This window comes from Perca flavescens, chromosome 14, assembly GCF_004354835.1.
Source record: "Perca flavescens isolate YP-PL-M2 chromosome 14, PFLA_1.0, whole genome shotgun sequence".
Lineage (NCBI taxonomy): Eukaryota > Metazoa > Chordata > Actinopteri > Perciformes > Percidae > Perca > Perca flavescens.
The window spans coordinates 8,114,822-8,135,582 of NC_041344.1; the positions used below are offsets into that span (position 1 = coordinate 8,114,822).

General features: G+C 39.2%; 2 gene segments (V, D, J or C); one reads left to right on the top strand and one right to left on the bottom strand.

The window, feature by feature from the left end:
- Nucleotides 1–13,310: 13,310 nt before the first annotated feature.
- Nucleotides 13,311–13,792, top strand: LOC114568576 (Ig kappa chain V region 2717-like). The segment is given in 2 exon segments: nt 13,311–13,362; nt 13,470–13,792. Coding segments are annotated over 2 exon segments (375 nt in total).
- Nucleotides 13,793–19,319: 5,527 nt separating this feature from the next.
- Nucleotides 19,320–20,642, bottom strand: LOC114568808 (Ig kappa-b4 chain C region-like). The segment is given in 2 exon segments: nt 19,320–19,818; nt 20,586–20,642. A coding segment is annotated over 1 exon segment (255 nt).
- Between the last annotated feature and the right edge of the window lie 119 nt (nt 20,643–20,761).

Below are 20,761 nucleotides of genomic sequence, written 5' to 3' on the forward strand. Positions count from 1 at the left end.
TGTTGGGAACGGTGTTTAAGTAGAACGGCGTTACTGACTACTACTAAACACAAGACAGCGACGAGCCAGGGAAATTCAAAGGTAGCGTTCTCCAACTGGAAGTACCGGCACTACTTCTCGCTCATTGAAATGAAAGACAAGAATGTTTCTGTAACATGCACGCTATGCCCAGGAAAAAAGACTTTATCCACGTCTGCCTCAAGCAACTCCAGTCTTATCAAGCCCCTCACATCAACACATGCTAACAGGACACTTGTTGCTGCTGCTAACCCAACCCCCCCAAGCCCAAATGCAGCTAGCGTGAGCTCCAGGAAGGAGACGGAGCCACTCTGTTAAAACAAGCAACGCTCCATTTTTCGGGTCAGCAACAGGTGACCAAGGCCGAGCTCAACACATCAATCAGTTAATATAAACATCTTTGATGTTAAAGATGTTATAGAACGTAATAGTGTTATAGAACATAAACAAATGTCACAGTTACTTTGCTGAGTAACTATTTACTTTTACAATGTGGTAACTGAGTTATTAACACAATTACTTTTTGGGAGAAGTAATTTGTAACTGTAACTAATTACTTTTTTAAAGTAAGATGACCAACACTGGTAATGAGTCTAGAGCCTCTATTTTATCCTAGTAGAATTTGGGTAATCAAAACCTTGCATAAAAATTATTTAATTCATCAGCTTTTTCCCCCTCATTAAGAACACTAAGACATGTTTTAGCAGGGGCCAGGTTTGTCATAAATTTCATGGAATCCCACATTTTTTTCAAATTCATAGAGGAGCAGTGGATTTCAAATGTCTCCTTCTCCTCCCTCCTTGCCTTTCCTAATTTACTGTTGAGTTGTTGTTTTTTTTTTTTTTATATTCCCCATGGCCCCAATATCCCCATTTTTAAATGCTATTTTTCTCAAACTACACACTCTTTAATGGCCATGGAAATATGAGATTTATTGTTTGGATACAAAGTTATAGACTTCTGAGTTAAAACGTTATCTGTACAAAGTGTCTGTTGCTTCTTCTAAGTCCAAGCTATGGAAGAGGTCCAAGTTAGTGCAGTAAAAACATCCTTTTAATGGATCAATGCCATCATTGTCCCAAACGTGGATTGTTTTTAATGGTGGTGTACTGCTTTTAAACAGGGACTTGTAGGGTTAACTTTAGTAATTCAATGATGGGATGTGGATATCAGTGAAGTTAGTATTGTGTGATGGGCATGAGTGGACAATATATGCATGTGTGGGTGTTGTAGAGGTTGATAGGAGCAGAGTAGAGAACTGAAGAGAGGGAGTTAGATTTTTAAGTGGCATGTGGCACGTGCCAGTGGCATGTACTTCCGGTACTTCCGTATGCCAAATGCAATTGCGTATGAATTGGCGCCGTAGCTAGTACTATGAAAGGGCGAAAATCCATTTAGTTACATTGGTCAGGGTGGAGGATGGGTAAAACACAGGACTTACACCCAGGAGAGCAGGGATCAAGCCCTGCATTTGACTTTGTGTCCCGCGATCAATGTTTATTTTTCACTTTTGTTGTTTTCCTAACCCTAACCCAGTTACTCTTTTCCTAAACCCAACCAGATGATGTTTTCATGAACGCTAACCTAACCCCGTTCTTCTTTTCCTAATCCCAACCGTTTGTTGTTTTCCTGAACGTAACCCGCGTGTCATGTAGCCTCGCGATAAGACATAGCCTCGAAATAACACACCACGTGGTTTTTAGAAAGTGGCACATATATTTTAACAAAATGTTACGTTGTAAATTATATTTTAGATGTTACAGTGAAGAACTAAGTAATATTTTAACGTTATAAATTATATTTTACGTCTTACGGTGAAAAACATGCCACTTCCGGCAGCACATGCCAGGACATGCCACTTCTGGGTGCCACATGCCACTTAAAAATCTAACTCCTACTGGAACTAAAGGAGACGGGAGAGGAGCAAAGCTGCAGCAGAGTGGAGAGTCAGCCAGAGAGAGGGCTGCACTGCATCCAGACTTAAATAACCTCCTGCTACTGGGAACATCCTCAGCTGTTCCCAGTTGCTCTAACCATCACCTGCAGAGAGAGCACAGACAGCTGAATCACACAGCTAACTCAAGATGACACCATCCATTCATATCACATTACAATCTCATGTTCATTCTTGACTTTGGAAACAGCAAAACTATCTCTTCACAACATCCATCCAGTAGCTGTTGTTGAGCTTTTAATCATATCACATACTTTTCCTCAGCAGATGTTATTAAAATGTGGATTTTCAAATTCCCATTCCTCTCAGCATTTGTGAGACTTCTTGTCCACGTTGGCTTAGAAGTTAAAATATTCCATGAGAACTGGGTGAACTCCGTCTGCTGAGGAAGATCATGGAATTGGATCCAAAGATCTGAGACAAGACAAGACCGAGTAAAAATTCGGCAGATTCTGAGACGAGACCAAAACCTTCAAAGAGTGGTCTTGAGACCAAGACTGATATTGAGAACTACAACACTGGCCTCAGCCTTCTATAAAGACTCATCACTGCTTCACTTGGTGAAATCTTCACATTACAAAACACCCAAACATGTCAAACCTGCATTAATATTAATATCACTAATCATTATCAAAAAAAGACCATATTACCAAACTGGAAGGACAGAACAAAACTGTCCACAAGTCACTGGATCAGTTTACTACCAGACTTTTCAATATCCTCTCCATGTGAATATGTAAATACAGTGGCAAGAAAAAGTATGTGACCCTTTTGGAATTTCATGTTTTTCTGAATAATTTGGTCATAAAATGTGATCTGATCTTCATCTAAATCAAGGGTATTGACAAACAATGTGTCTAAAATAAACAAATTCAGATCTTTCATGTCTTTATTGAACACTCATCTTGGTGTCATTTTGATTGGGCGCCCACTTCTTGGTAGAGTAGCAATAGTCCCAAAGTGTCTCCATTTGTAGATTGTTTGCCTAACTGTAGACAGATGAATTTCTAAAGTCTTTAAAATAACTTTGTAACCCTTGCCAACTTCATGTAAATCAACAATTCTTGATCATAGATTCTCTGAAAGCTCTTTTTGGCGAGGCATGGCTCACATAAGTGTGTTCTTCTTGTACAGCGTAAACTCCAAAAGTTTGAGGAGTTTTTATCAGTCAAAGTAGCTGTAGTCCACACCTCCAAACTCATTATCTTAACGAGACTCCACGTGTGCTAAAAGCTGACTCCAATTAGCTTTTTTGAGGTAATTAACTCAAGGGTTCACATACTTTTTCCACAAGCACGATGCAGTTTTTTTAGTTGTTCTCAATAAAGACATGGGAGATCAAAAAAATGTTGTGTTATTACTTTAGACACATTATATTTGTCAATACCCTTGACTTAGATGAAGATCAGATCACATTTTATGTCAAATGTATTCAGAAAACCATTAAATTCCAAAAGCTTCACGTACTTTTTCTTGCCACTGTATGTAGGTCCATGCTGTCAGCACTGAGGGGGAAACAGCATGACATGTTGAGGACAGCTACAGTTCACTGACTCTGTGTGTTTGCATATGTGTCCTGCCTCTCTGCTCCCAGCCGTTAAGACGCCAGTGTTGATCATTTAGAACATACAGAGTATACAAAATACAATATAAAATAGTGCAAAGGGGCAGGTGGCAGCAAATAAGTCTAATAAAAAAATATAAGATAGCAAATATTAAAAAATTGCAAAAGAAATGCAGTTATTCTTTGTTCAATGCCTGTTTGGCATAGGGAATAAAAGACTTCTTTTATATTCCAGCTGGTCCTGGGAAGCCTAAATCGAACATTTTGAAAGATTTGTCAAGAAGTCAAAGTGTTATTGAAAGATCCTAATCAATACTCTGATACAGTGATTGATCCATTGATGAACAGCATCATCAGAGTAATCCAAGTCCCTGTTGGAGTCAGTCAGAGCATTTCCATAGAGAGCCACTTTGCATCAGCAGCACCATGCTCCAGTGCTCTGGGAGAGTTTATAGTCCTGAGAGTTGAACACTGGATGACTGACAGCTGTCCTTCATGACAACAGAAGACACAGAAATCCTCCTCATCAAAAACATGACTTTGATCTCCGTCCTCATCTGGACTCTCCTCTGCTGCTGCTTCACAGGTAAAGTCCAGAGAATCAAACTCCTCTCCTCTATCAACATCCGTCCCTCTGAAATGAAGCCGACTAAACCGTGACGCTACTTTATGTTTTTGTCTCTGTATCCTCAGAGTCCAGAGGCCAGGTCACAGTGACTCAGCCTGGAGCAGTGAGCTCTGCTCTGGGAGGCTCCGTCTCCATCAGCTGTAGGACCAGTCAGAATGTTTTTGTTTATAATGGAAAACAAGTGTTAGCCTGGTACCAACAGAGAGATGGAGAAACTCCTAAACTGCTCATTTACTATACTAGCACTCGACAATCAGGGATTCCAGATCGTTTTACAGGCAGTGGATCAAACTCTGACTTCACTCTGACCATCAGTGGAGTCCAGACTGAAGATGCAGCAGTTTACTACTGTCAGAGTCTTCACAGTGGGGGTGTGTTCACACAGTGAAAAAGCGTCGTACAAAAACCTCCCTCAGTCAGACTGAACAGAAACTGAACTGACTGCTGCAGCTGGAAGCTACTGCAGAGACTGATACACTTCACTGAGGACACACACACACACACACACACACACACACACACAGTAAGATTATAAGATAAATGTTTTGTTCCACAATGTGTGTGAAAAACATACTTAGATGTTATCGAACAAACAACACAGCAAGGTTCCTAAAACACTAATCCCTTTAAGTAATGGATGGACATTAAGGTCATTCAGGAACAGGAATAGCTTTTCCAAGTGGAAGGAACAACATGCGAGTTCAGAGACTTTTGGTAAATAGGTCACAAGGCCTCTGCCAGCTCTAATTCAATTCAATTTTATTCATAGTATCAAATGATAACAAGAGTTATCTCGAGACACTTTACAGATAGAGTAGGTCTAGACCACACTATAATTTACAAAGCCCCAACAATTCCAATAATTACCCCAAGACTACAATGGTAGTTGTGGTAGTTCATGTCATAGCCGGGCACAGCAGGGCGTTACGGGATGTAACGTGTCACAGGAGAGTATGGGTGGACGTAGTGGACGCGGCAGGACGCAGCCGGAATCGCAGAGCGTAGCAGGGTGTAGCCAGTCCACAGCAACAGCTGCAGCCAAGACCCAGATCTTGGTGTCACCCTAATCCGAGGCGATGTTCTGAAGTAGAAACATAAGGACTCCGGGGAGTAAACTCCCCAGAGCTATGTTAGTAACAAGCAGTTCTGGGACAGGATGCACTTAAAAGGAAACAAATGAAAAGAGAGAGGAGAGAGCAGCTCAGTGTGTCATAGGAAGGAAGGAACTTCCCCGGCAGTCTAGAATTATAATAGCATAACTAAGAGAGGCAGATTAAAGAGAGGTGCCTTGTCGGGCTAGAACTCTCCCCAACCGGATTGTGCTGTACTAGCCTGCCTCCCTCTACTCTCACTATCTTATTGATTATATGATAGGTAAATCTGATGACTATAAAGAGAGGCAGAGAAAAGCAGGGGTGCCGTGTCTGTAGCTATACACCCTGCCCCGCCGGTCTAGGCGTACGCTGCAACTCCTCACTCCCTAACTTAAAGCTTCATCAAAGAGGAGGGTTTTCAGTTTAGTCTTAAATGTGGTGACGGTGTCTGCCCCCTGATCCCAGACTGGGAGCTGGTTCCACAGCAGAGGAGCCTGGTAGCTGAAGGCTCTGGCCCCCAGTCTACTTTTAGACACTCTCGGAACCACAAGTAACTCTGCATTCTGGGAGCGTAGTGCTCTTGTGGGACAATAAGGTACTAAGAGCTCTTCTAGATAGGATGGTGCTAGACCATTTAGAGCTTTGTAGGTCAGAAGAAGGATTTTAAATTCAATCCTGAATTTTACAGGAAGCCAATGCAGAGAAGCTAATACAGGAGAAATATGATCTCTTTTCTTAGTTCTTGTGAGAACACGTGCTGCAGCATTCTGGATCAGCTGGAGAATCTTGAGGGTTTTATTTGAGCATCCTGATAATAGGGAATTACAATAGTCCAGCCTGGAAGTAATGAATGCATGGACTAGTTTTTCAGCATCGTTTTGAGACAGGATGTTCCTAATTTTAGCAATGTTACGAAGGTGAAAAAAGGCTGTTCTAGAGGTTTGTTTTAAGTGGGCGTTAAAAGATATATCCCGATCAAAAATAACTCCTAAAAAAATAACTGATTTCTGACAGTAGTGCTGGAGGCCAGGGCAATGCCATCCAGAGTAATTATATCTTTGGAAAATGAGGTTCGGAGGTGTTTAGGGCCCAGCACAATAACTTCAGTTTTGTTTGAGTTTAACATAAGAAAATTGTTGGCCATCCATGATTTTATATCTCTAATTCATACTTGAAGTTTAGCTAACTGACCGGTTTCGTCTGGCTTGATTGAGAAGTATAATTGGGTGTCATCCGCATAACAGTGAAAGTTAATTGAGTGTTTCTGTAGTGGAAGTTTCCTTTGCAGCAGGGGGGAAGTTTTCAGAGTTTAGTAATTTGAAACAAATAAGACAGACTGAGACTAAAACCAAGTTGGGTTTTTGTATTTTATTAAAGATATATTTGCAAATAGGAGCAACATGATTTCACAAAAGGCCGCAGCCCAGTGTGGAGTCAGGTTACCAAATGAGTTTTTCCAACTTGTCTTCCTGGTTTTTAGAGAAAACTCAGAACATGGGCTTTGGTTAGAACTGATGAGGAGGTTATTGGTGTATGTGTGTTTTTGCATTCTTTGCCTGAATCACTACCATATGTTAAACCATTCTTTGTTTTTCCCATTAATTTTCGTTCATTCTTCTAATTCCTGTTTCAACATTTTCAATTTGCCCAAATTTAAAGGAAACCAAAAAAAAAATATTTTGACCAATACGGCAGACACTCTAGATATTCTGAACCACCATTTACCATCTCATCCACCACGGGTCCCATAGGAGTTTGTGACACAATCGTCACTGTAAGGCCAGGTTTCTATCTTATTTCGGAAAAACCCACGCACGAAAAAACCTAACAGTTTCTGAAAAACCATTTATTAGATTTATTTCAAAATCTAATTAGATTTGTCACCCGAAAATCTAAAAAAAAAAAAATCACACCTGTGTGGATAGAGATCTGTGGCTCAGAATTACTGCAAGAATGATCACAAATGTAATTACCCAAATTTAAAGGACCACCCAAAATGTATACAAACAACCCCAAAATGGTTGTCTTATTTCAGTTTGCAATGTCAGTATTTGTTTCTGGAAGTTTACTACAGCCAATTCAAATTACTCTTAATTCAATTTTAATTCAAGTTTAAATGACTGCGGTACATAACCTGTTAATAGAGACATATTGATCATATCTAGTAACGAGGTGTTAACCAAGGGTAACGCTTCTTTAAGTAACCTCGTTGGGATGGGGTCTAAGAGACAGGTAGAAGAGACCTTTAACATTAGTTGTTGAAGGTCTATAGCAGTGGTTCCCAACCTTTTTTCCTTGGCGCCCCCACTACTCATGTCTAAGAAAAGCTGAGCCCCCACCCGAAACCGAAGTTGAGGTAACTCTCGAGATAGAGCCTTTCTTTTTTGATACAGAGGAGTTATCAGCACTGTTTCTCCGCCATGTTTCATTCATAACATAGTGATGCCGTGGCGGCAGGAAAATTGAGGATACAACAAAATATATAGTTTTCATACAGACTTTTTTATACATTAGATATTCTAGTGTATTATAATTTGTTTAACATGTGCAAAACATTTTTTTTTACCTCAACCTCAAACCAGATAAAGACTCGCCCCCCCCCTGTGATCTTTGCCGCCGGTGCCCGGACCCCAGGTTGGGAACCACTGGTCTATAGGATAAAAGCAGTTTAAAAGGAACACGCCGACTAAATTCAGACAGGCATGCTGCAAAGCAAATCACTCCGCACAATCACAAGGCAAGAGGTGATGAATAGTATCTCTAATTGTTTTCATTTTATCATTAAAGAAGCTCATGAAGTCATCACTACTCAGAGCTAGAGGAATAGATGGCTCAGTAAAGCTGTGGCTATCTATCAGCCTGGCTACAGTGCTGAAAAGAAACCTTGGGTTGTTCTTATTTTCTTCTATCAGTGATGAATAATAGTATGATCTGGCCTTTCTTAGGGCCTTCCTTTAGGTTTAGGTCTTGCCAATCTAAACGAGATTCTTCCAGTTTGGTGGAACGCCAATTTACTTTCAATTTTTCACGAGATTTGCTTTAATTTACGAGTTTGGGAGTTATACCAAGGTGTTAGTTTCCTTTGCTTCATCATCTTCTTTTTGAGTGGAGCAACAGAGTCTAAAGTCGTCCGTAGGCAGGCTGTAGCACCATGTACACAATTATCAATTTGGGAGGGACTAAAGTTTACATAAAGGTCCTCTGTTTTATTAAAGCACATTATTGAGTTTAGTGCTGTTGGAATATCTTCCTTAAATTTAGCTATAGCACCGTCAGATAGGCATCTAGTGTAGAAGCTTTTATCCAATTCCATATAGTCGAGTATTAAGAATTCGAAAGTTATTAAGAAGTGGTCTGATAATAAAGGATTCTGCGGGAATACTATTACATCTTCAATTTTGATGCCATAAGTCAGCACAAGGTCGAGGGTGTGGTTAAAACAGTGGGTGGCCTTATGCACATTCTGACTGAAACCAATTGAATCTAGTAGTGAGTTTAAAGCAATACTGAGGCTGTCGTTGTCAACATTTATATAGATATTAAAATCACCTACAATAAGTACTTTGTCTGATTTAAGTACTACAGATGATAAAAACTCATAGAATTCCGATAAAAAAATCTGAATATGGGCCTGGTGCTCGGTAGACAACAACAAATATAATTGGCTATACGGTTTTCCATGTTGGATGTTGAAGATTAAGAACAAGGCTTTCAAACAAGTTATAATTTAGTTTAGGTTTAGGATTAATTAAAAGGCTTGAATCAAATATGGCTGCAACTCCCTCTCCTCAGCCTGTGGCTGACTGGGAATGGATGCTGAATTGACTATGTTTGCGGTCAACTTCTTATTACTTAGGGGATTCACCACTTTGTATGGTCTATTGTTGATTATAACTGGAATAGTAGTAGTACTGCATGTTACCCTGTAGAAAACATTTTCAGATCCATCCATTTGTAAAGGGCCATTAGGATCAATACCTGGGGGGCATGAATCTGTGATATTTTCTACAGAATGTCAATACTTACCTTTCAGTGTGGTCGTTATGTTGTCAGATAGCATCCTGGCTCCATGTCGCTTTGGGTGGAGACCATCATGCTTCAGCAGGCTGGGCCTCTCCCAGAACAGGTCAAAGTTGCCGACATAGGGAATGCTCAGGGAAGCGCAGTGGGGTTTCAGCCAGGTGTGGAGCCAGAACAGTCTGGGCCATCTCTCATCAGCCATTCTGTAGGTAGGTAGAGGCACAGCTGCATCATTTCAGCAGAGACCCAGAAATGCCGTCTGGTCCAGCAGCCTTCCTAGGGCAGGTGGGTGAGAAAAGACTCTGTATAACATGCTGGTCAATAGGGATTTTTGGGGGATTCAGTGTAGGTAATGAGTCTAGAGCCTGTATTTTATCCTACTAGAACTCGGCAGATCAAAACCTTGCATAAAAGTTATTTAATTCATCCACTTTTTCCCCCTCAGTAAGAACACTAAGGCATTTTTTAGCCGGGGCCAGGTTTGTCATACATTTCATGGAATGCCACAATTTCCATAGTGCAGCAGTGGGTTTCAAATGTCTCCTTCTCCTTCCTCCTTGCCTTTCCTAATTTGCTATTGACTGTTTTTTTGGGATATTCCTCATGGCCACAATAACCCCATTTTAAATGTTATTTTTCTACGGACTACACACTCTTTAATTTCCCTGGAAATATAAGATTTGTTGTTTGGATAAAAAGTTAACATCATCTCTACAAATTTTTTATATAATCAGTAATAGTGTCTGTTTTTTCTTGTGGATATCAGTGAAGTTAGTATAGTGTGATGGAGGTGAGTGGACAATATACACATGTGGGGGTGTTGTAAAAGGAGCAGAGTAGAGAACTAAAGCAGACGGGAGAGGAGCAAAGCTGCAGCAGAGTGGAGAGTCAGCCAGAGAGAGGGCTGCACTGCATCCAAACTTAAATAACCTCCTGCTACTGGGAACATCCTCAGCTGTTCCCAGTTGCTCTAACCATCACCTGCAGAGAGAGCACAGACAGCTGAATCACACAGTAAACTCAGACCCTGTTTACACGTACACAGTTATTTCATTTCCCTTCGTTTGTACCCTTCGTTTACACGCAAACTGAGAATTCGCCTCTGAAACCGAGTCTTTCTAAAAACTCCGGCCAGAATGGAGATTTTTTAAATCTTCGTTTGCACGTTTGCATGTACACTGAGACAAACTTAGGTTTAGGCAGCCAAGAGAGAGAAAGAGGAAGGGATATGTTGCTGTTGTTGCTATTTTCGGGATTCTGATTGGCTAACGTGGGCTTGAGCTTCTCGTTACACTGCCACCTACAGGTTTGGCATGCTCTTGACGGCATTGACAGCATATATTCATGGGTACATGTAAACGAACACTTTTCTGAAAACTAACAGCTGTGCACAATGTTATTTTAGAAAACGGAGAGGTTGAAATGTCCGTTTATGAAAATAGCCGGGCACGTGTAAATGTAGCATCGAGATGACACCATCCATTCATATCACATCATAATTTCATGTTGTTATCGGATTCAAGGCAAAAAATCAAGAGGAGTTAACTTGAAACAAAAAAATAATAATAAATAAATCTATAATCACAGCTATATAAAGTTTATGCAATAACATATTTTCCCATACATGCAACTCAAAGATGCAACAAATACACTGAGACCAAAACTTCATACTAGACTTTGGAAACAACAAAACAATCTCTTCACAACATCCATCCAGTAACTGTTGAGCTTTCAATCATACCACATGATCTTCAGAGGTGGGACCAAGTCACTGTTTTGCATGTCCAAGTCAAATCCCAAATCAAGTCCCAAGTCATACACTTTGTATTTCAAGTCCTTAACAAGTCATGATGCAATCTTCAAATGTAGACAACAGAGTAATAGTAAATTTAATTTGCACAAATCATGAATGCCTTTCTAAAACAAGTTTTATCACATGCTACTGATCGTAATAACACTGACACAGCAACTTAATACTTTCATAATGTATTATGTCTAAATGAAATAAAAAGATGAATGTAAAAGTAAAAAAAACACAAACATAGTGTGGCAGTCTGCCAGAAACAGGTCCTAGAGTTCTATAGTACAGCTACTCACTTTATGGATGAATAATCTGTGCCTGCATGTGTGTGAGAGAGAACGTAACAGTTTGCATAAAACAACGTCAACGAAGGAATAAACGGTTTCATTCACCAACAAGGTTGTGCTTTTTCTGTTACTAAAGGTTACCCCAAGATTTCTCTGCTATAACGTTAGCCATTTACTTTTCTTACGTTTCAGGTTACCAGCAGCTTCAAATTCCGAAAAAGAAATTGGAAGATGTATCTCCATCTGTAATTTTCGAAGTGGATCTAGGTAATGATGCATTCATTAAGTATCGATTTGCTGGGAATTAATAGCATTGATTCAAGAGATGAACGGAAATTTATTTTTAATGTCAAAAACTTCTGGTTGGAGTTTCTCGAGCATGTCATCTGAGATCCTCGGCCTCAGCCAGTGTTGTAGTCAAGACCACCTAAACCGAGACCAATTCCTCACCAAGACCAGATTGTATCGAGACCGAGACAAGACCAAGACTTTGCGGGGTTGAGACCGAGTTATGACCAAGACCAAACCAGTGCGAGTCCCACATTGCATGACATGAAAAAATGTGGGAAATGCTAACCATAGGCAATCCTCAAATTAATCTGAAAGATCCACAATCTCATATAAAAACACCAACAGATAATAAATTAAGATTGTTCTTTAATCACGTCATTAATTGCCATAAGTGTATCATAAGAAATGCCTTGATAAAATAATCAAAAGGCAGTTGTGGTCTTGACCAGTTTTAAAATAAAATCCCAAGTCCTCTTTATAAGACAATACTGAGTAAAAATTCAGACTTAGATTCAGGGACGAGACCGAAACCTTCAAAGAGTGGTCTTGAGACGAAGACCGATATTGACAACTACAACACTGGCCTCAGCCTTCTATAAAGTCTCATCACTGCTTTGCTTGGTGAAATCTTCACATTAAAAACACCTGAACTTGTCAAACCTGCGTTAATATTACTATCACAAATTATTATGAAAAAAAACACCATATTACCAAACTGGAAAAAACAGAACAAACCAGTCCACAAGTCACTGGATCAGTTTACTACCAGACTTTTCAATATCCTCTCCATGTGAATATGTAAATATGTAGGTCCATGCTGTCAGCACTGAGGGGGAAACAGCATGACATGTTGAGGACAGCTACAGTTCACTGACTCTGTGTGTTTGCATATGTGTCCTGCCTCTCTGCTCCCAGCCGTTAAGAGGCCAGTGGTGATCAGTGACTGTCCAGGACTTTCAGAGTCACTGACACGCCGGCAGCACGATGATGATGTCACTGATTCTACTGCTGGCCACCCTGGGGCTCCTTGTTCAGGATTTCAACTTTTAACAAAACTTTAATTTATTTCATGTTGTTATAAATTATGAAGTCTACTTGATGCATTTCATTAAACTCAAATATCAATGACACTATGCAATTTATCACCCAGACATTCTGAATGTGTTGTAGTTAATTAGATAATCTTGACAACTATGACTCAGCACAATTCAGTAGAGAGTAAAACACTACAATTATTTGTTTTCCAAAATCTTCACATAGATTATTAAAAACCTAATGATCTGACCCTGAGACAAACTCAGATATAAGATGATGATCATTTCATACTTCACAACATAATTGCAATAAATTCTTCTCAAACGTAGTTTACTGAGATTCTTTATACTTTCTGGACATTTCTAAAAAGCTTTCAACATGAGTGTTTCTACCGGTGGCACACTTCATTAATGACAAAACTCACATTGTGATGATAATATATATAATCCAAGTCCCTGTTGGAGTCAGTCAGAGCATTTCCATAGAGAGCCACTTTGCATCAGCAGCACCATGCTCCAGTGCTCTGGGAGAGTTTATAGTCCTGAGAGTTGAACACTGGATGACTGACAGCTGTCCTTCATGACAACAGAAGACACAGAAATCCTCCTCATCAAAAACATGACTTTGATCTCCGTCCTCATCTGGACTCTCCTCTGCTGCTGCTTCACAGGTAAAGTCCAGAGAATCAAACTCCTCTCCTCTATCAACATCCGTCCCTCTGAAATGAAGCCGACTAAACCGTGACGCTGCTTTATGTTTTTGTCTCTGTATCCTCAGAGTCCAGAGGCCAGGTCACAGTGACTCAGCCTGGAGCAGTGAGCTCTGCTCTGGGAGGCTCCGTCTCCATCAGCTGTAGGACCAGTCAGAATATTTACGATTCTAACAGTTTAGCCTGGTACCAACAGAGAGATGGAGAAACTCCTAAACTGCTCATTTATAGTACTAGCAATCGACAATCAGGGATTCCAGATCGTTTTACAGGCAGTGGATCAAACTCTGACTTCACTCTGACCATCAGTGGAGTCCAGACTGAAGATGCAGCAGTTTACTACTGTCAGAGTTATCATGAAATCAACAGTCAGAGTGTGTTCACACAGTGAAAAAGCGTCGTACAAAAACCTCCCTCAGTCAGACTGAACAGAAACTGAACTGACTGCTGCAGCTGGAAGCTACTGCAGAGACTGATACACTTCACTGAGGACACACACACACACACACACACAAAATTATGACCTGATTCAACAAAAGGGAGACACACCATCATCAATTTTCATAAAATATATTTATTTAAACAAATTAATCCAAATTAAAGGGTTAACTTTAACTAATGTATGGGCTGTGGATGTCAGTAAAGTCAGTTTGTGTGGAAAATGTGTGTGCAAAGGTTTACAGTAGCAGAGTACAGAACTATGGCGTTATATATGTGTCACATGCCCGAGCGAGTAATTATGTTTTGAGCACAGAGAACTATTTTTTGCGAGCACATTACAGTGCATTTTGAACAGAAATTAACACTCACAAACAATAATTTAGTTTGAGTAAACAACAACAACCTATTTTGTGCACAATAAATGTATTTGCATGTCTTTCTCTGCTCGCAGGTAGACGCTGCTCTGCTCCGGTCACGTCTCCCTCGCTCTCAACCTCTTGACTCTGCACGCTCAATTCTAGACACACTCGCTCAGATTTTCACAGTGTTACAAGTGTGCCACAAAACCAACCAATCACAGAATCAAAAGGGCAATTCTGATTGGCTGTTCGTCTCCAATTAGATCGCAAGTAGTAGGAAACACATATCTACAGGGAAACAGTCTTTGACACAACACCTGCAGTGATTCCCCAGCAAGGGGTATCTCTGCTGTAGCCAGTGGGTACTTGGAAAGGTTGTGGAGCAGCTTAACTAATCAAAATAATAATTGACTTATGATTGTTTTAAAACAATATATCAGCTAAAACAGCTCAACACATATGTTCAAACATATAGCAAAGTAATCAGTGGTATAAATAAACAGCTAAAAGTGGCCTACTGACTTAGCTAACAGTTGAAATGATTAGCTAAAAGTAATGCATGACTTTTGAAACATTAACCACACTTCAAGTAAAAGGCCTAGCTAGTAGAATTTTTTACCAAACCAACCTAAATGTTTACAGTTCAATTGCATGAAAATGTAATAATATTCACTTTAATATGATAAATAGTGTGACCACATTGGGAATTGATAGGGCGGGGTATGTGAGTTTATATGACAGGGCTGTGGGGGAACTTTAGCCCAGAAAGGTTGGAAAGCACTGATCTACAGTATTTCATATTATTATTACATTACAGACATGCCTTAATATTTGTGTTAATCACAATACCGTTGTTTGAATTACATATCTCCATGTGTGACTAACGTCATCCTTCACAAGCAATCTAACATTAGCCCAGCATGGATAAAGTCTATGTATCCAACATATTCATCTGAACACACCTAAAATGTCACAACACAGCCACTGGTAAGAAGTTTGTAATACTGGTTACATAGTTATCGTGTTTTATTAACCTTAATTCTGTTTGCCAAGGCTATATTTTATTGGCTTGCAAAGTAAGCTATGCGTTGCTAACGCTAACATTAGCTAGCTAATTTATGTCAAAAAGCAGTAACTAACTAACGTTACTGCCAAGATATGGTTTCATTTTAAGACAGTGTAAACACATGACAACACTTGGCGAGTTTTACAACACCTCTCTGGTCTCTAGTGAAACCATATCTTGGCAGTAGTTAGCTAACGTTTCTGCTTTTTCAGATAAATTAGCGTTAGCAACGGATAGCTCCTTCGCAAGCTAATATAGCAACAGAATTCAGGTTAATAAAATACAGTAATCTAACCAAAGTATTAAAAACTAGGGTCCTCTAAATGTTTAGATATAAAATGTACCATGGCAGTGACTGAGTCATCTGTACCTCTTTTGCCCCTAAATGCAAACTGAAAAGGATCTAATGAGCAAATGACATCTGTTTAATAGGTCGATAATGATTTTCTCAAAACAACTGGGCGGTATTCATTATAATCCTTACAGCATACCTTTTTAGGAACAGGAATAATAATAGAGCTTTTCCAAGTAGAAGGAACAACATGTGAGTCCAGAGACCTTTGGTAAATAGGACCCAAGGCCTCTGCCAGCTCTACGCTGCATCATTTCAGCAGAGACCCAGAAATGCCGTCTGGTCCAGCAGCCTTCCTAGGGCAGGTGGGTGAGAAAAGACTCTGTACTACATGCTGGTCAATAGTGATGTTTGGGGGATTCAGTGCAGGTAATGAGTCTAGAGCCTCTATTTTATCATACTAGAACTCAGCCAATCAAAATCTTGCATAAAAGTTATTTAATTCATTGGCTTTTTCCCCTTCATTAAGAACACTTTGACATTTTTTAGCTGGGGCCAGGTTTGTCATAAATTTCATGGAATCCCATATTTTCCTTATTATCATAGTGGAGCAGTCAGTGTCAAATTTCTCCTTTTCCTTCCTCCTTGCCTTTCCTAATTTGCTGTTGAATTGTTTTGTTTTTTTATATTCCTCATGGCCACAATATCCCCATTTTTAAATGCTATTTTTCTACAGACTATACACTCTTTAATTTCCTTGGAAATATAACATTGATTGTTTGAATACAAAGTTATAGACTTCTGAGTTAACACAATATCTCTACAAAATGTTACATAATCAGTAATAGTGTCTGTTGTTTCTTCTAAGTCCAAGCTATGGAAGAGGTCCAAGTTAGTGCAGTAAAAACATCCTTTTAATGGATCAATGCCATCATTGTCCCAAACGTGGATTATTTTTAATGGTGGTGTACTGCTTTTAAGCAGGGACTTGTTGGGTTAACTTTAGTAATTCAATGATGCGATGTGGATATCAGTGAAGTTAGTATTGTGTGATGGGCGTGAGTGGACAATATAGGCATGTGGGGGTGTTTTAAAGGCTGATAGGAGCAGAGTAGAGAACTAAAGCAGACGGGAGAGGAGCAAAGCTGCAGCAGAGTGGAGAGTCAGCCAGAGAGAGGGCTGCACTGCATCCAGACTTAAATAACCTCCTGCTACTGGGAACATCCTCAGCTGTTCCCAGTTGCTCTAACCATCACCTGCAGAGAGAGCACAGACAGCTGAATCACACAGCTAACTCAAGATGACACCATCCATTCATATCACATTACAATCTCATGTTCATTCTTGACTTTGGAAACAGCAAAACTATCTCTTCACAACATCCATCCAGTAGCTGTTGTTGAGCTTTTAATCATATCACAGACTTTTCCTCAGCAGATGTTATTAAAATGTGGATTTTCAAATTCCCATTCCTCTCAATGTTTGGGAGACTTCTTGTCCACGTTGGCTTAGCAGTTAAAATATTCCATGAGAACTGGGTGAACTCCGTCTGCTGAGGAAGATCATGGGATTGGATCCAAAGATCTGAGACAAGACAAGACAGAGTAAAAATGCGGCAAATTCCGAGACGAGACCGAAACCTTCAAAGAGTGGTCTTGAGACCAAGACTGATATTGAGAACTACAACACTGGCCTCAGCCTTCTATAAAGACTCATCCCTGCTTCACTTGGTGAAATCTTCACATTAGAAACATGTCAAACCTGCATTAATATTAATATCACTAATCATTATCAAAAAAGACCATATTACCAAACTGGAAGGACAGAACAAAACTGCCCACAAGTCACTGGATCAGTTTACTACCAGACTTTTCAATATCCTCTCCATGTGAATATGTAAATACAGTGGCAAGAAAAAGTATGTGACCCTTTTGGAATTTCATGTTTTTCTGAATAATTTGGTCATAAAATGTGATCTGATCTTCATCTCAATCAAGGGTATTGACAAACAAAGTGTCTAAAATAAACAAATTCTTATCTTTCATGTCTTTATTGAACACTCATCTTGGTGTCATTTTGACTGGGCGCCCACTTCTTGGTAGAGTAGCAATAGTCCCAAAGTCTCTCCATTTGTAGATTGTTTGCCTAACTGTAGGCAGATGAATTTCTAAAATCTTTGAAATAACTGTGTAACCCTTGCCAGCTTCATGTAAATCAACAATTATTGATCATAGATCCTCTGAAAGCTCTTTTTGGCGAGGCATGGCTCACATAAGTGTGTTCTTCTTGTACAGCGTAAACTCCAAAAGTTTGAGGGCTTTTTATCAGTCAAAGTAGCTGTAGTCCACACCTCCAAACTCATTATCTTAACGAGACTCCACGTGTGCTAAAAGCTGACTCCAATTAGCTTTTTTGAGGTCATTAACTCAAGGGTTCACATACTTTTTGCACAAGCACGATGCAATTATTTTAGTTGTTCTCAATAAAGACATGGGAGATCAAAAAGATTTTGCGTTATTATTTTAGACACATTATATTTGTCAATACCCTTGACTTAGATGAAGATCAGATCACATTTTATGACTTACCCTATTAGGAGACCTTAAGGAACAGTGTGAAATACCCTATATAATCATTCTATCACCCCTTTACATTGCACAAATCCTGAATGCCTTTTTTAAAACAGGTTTTATCACGTGCTACTGAACGTAATAACACTGACACAGCAGTTTAATACTTCCATAATGTATTATGTCTAAATGAAATAAAAAGATAAATGTAAAAAAAAAAAAAAAACACAAACATAGCGTGGCAGTTTTCCAGAAAAAGTTCAGAGAGTTCTATAGTAAAGTTACTTTATGGATCAATGATCTGTGCCTGCATGTGATTGATTGAGAGAGAACGTAACAGTTTGCATGAAACAACATCAACGAAGGAATAAACGGTTTCATTCACCGACAAGGTTGTGCTTTTTCTGTTGCTAAAGGTTACTCCAAAATTTCTCTGCTATAACGTTAGCCATTTACTTTTCTTACATTTCAGGTTAGAAGCAGCTTCAAATGTCTCCATCCATATCTCCATCTGTAATTTTAGTGTTGAAGTTAATTTTCACATTCAAATACAATTTAAAATGTATTTAATTTATATTCAAGTCAGTTAATTCAATTTTCCAACACACCTTAAGACATGAAATGTTTTAATGAACTTGTGTTGACCGTGAAATGCATATGTAATGTGATATTTTGAGATTACACAGCTGATAATATTTTTAATGATATAATATGCTGATGATATCCTAATTTATAATTCAAGTGCAATTACTTCTTATCAGGCTGCAGTTTACCTATATTCATTATACTCTATAGACACATCTAAAATCAAATCAACATAGTAAACACTTCACTTATGAGATAGATAGTATATCTGAAATTCCTAAAAATATTGAAATAATCAGCTTTCCTATAAAAACTAATTTAAAATTACTCCAATGAAGCAGTTTCTGAAGTCACATAAGCTTTAAAGAATTTGGAATAAATGATGGAATTACTTCTATCTTGTCTGGGTCACATTAATGATTATCTGATTAGTTTTGTGTTTTCAAAATATATTAAACATGCTATTATATTACCTTATAGTTTCTTTTTCGCGAAATTCCCAGGCAGTTTCACATTAAACTCAGTTGAGTTTAATATTTCTAGATTTATGGAACTATTAAGGCAGACATATCTGTTTATTTTACAATAAGAGATATGGAAACTGATTTGATGAAAAGTACTTTATTGTGTTAAAATAATCAAAATGAAAACATGCAACACGTCAATGAAACATGTAATTAGACAGTGAGTGAGGGAAAGAGATAAACAGAGAGAGAGAGAGTTGCAGACTGAGATCAGTATCAGAGTGAAACCAGTAGCAGAGTCCCAGTGAGTCAGGTCAGGACTGGGAACACTGGTCTTTCCGCAGTGTCTCTGAGAGCGGAGTCTGGGAGCCCTGGGTGGCCTCACAGGTCACAGAGTCCGCTTTCCTCCACTGGTCTACAGATAGCCTCAGGGTGCTGCTCCAGCTGTATTTGCCGTCCTTCCCCAGCACCCCGGGGCTCCTGCTCTCCTCCCAGCTGCTGCTGCTGCTGCCGTCCACCTTCCAGGCCAGACTCCAGTCTGAGGGGAAGCCCTTGTTGGCCAGGCACATGAGCGTGGCCTTCCCCTTCAGCAGCTCCTCACTGGAGGGGGGCAGCACCGTCAGGGTGGGACGGACATCACCTAGGAGACACCAATCAGCTTAGAGGACAGGGACCACACAGCTGTCAATCAACCAGCAGACACTTGGACACCTTGATTGTGTGAGAGTTGGTTTTCTCCTTTAAGGAGTTTCTGTCAGATGGTTTTTCTGCTCCACCAGTCACTCACTCACACATTGTTTCACTTCCCTTTAAGAAGCCTCTCATGTAAATCAGCACAGAGAGAATCATCTACACAATGAGCTGATATATATCTAACTATACACTGGAAATAAAATGTCAACTTTTGGACAAATCTTTAAACCTCAAATCAAGATCATCACCAACCTAACTATTTACTTTAAAGTATTTAGTTAAAACAAACAAATCCAAAAATCAACTGACAACAATCAAATGTTCTTCATGTGGATTTCAGTCATTATTTACCAAACTGTTCAAATAGTTTTCAAACTTTGAAACAATTGACACAGTAAAGAGATGTTGCACATTTTCAAATATTTATCTTTGCTCTGTTCAATTGTTTGAATATTTGAACTTCAACTTTAAACAAATATTTTTAAGTAAAAATGAATCTTATAGAAAGTTTTCAGTTTTATCTTTTGTTCATCATTTAAATTTCAGTTTAAATTGAAAGAAATGTTTATTGAAGCTGCTCTGAGTTAGTCTCCATGATAAAGGAGGAGAATAAAAAATGACATGAATATATTTCATCAAGAAAACAGAATTTCCAAAAACATAAATTTAAAATATTTACAGTATAGTTTTAAGTATTTTTGTGCAGAAACTTACTTCCAACATTCAGTCTGGTTCCTCCACCGAACGTGTACCACAGTGATACAAAGTCATTGAGCCAGACAAAAACCTCTCACTGTAGAGAGACGGCTCTCTGACTTTGTCAGACTGAACTAAACCTACAAGCCCTCAAGATGCTACTTTACCATTAAAGCTGGAAATAATGATTTATC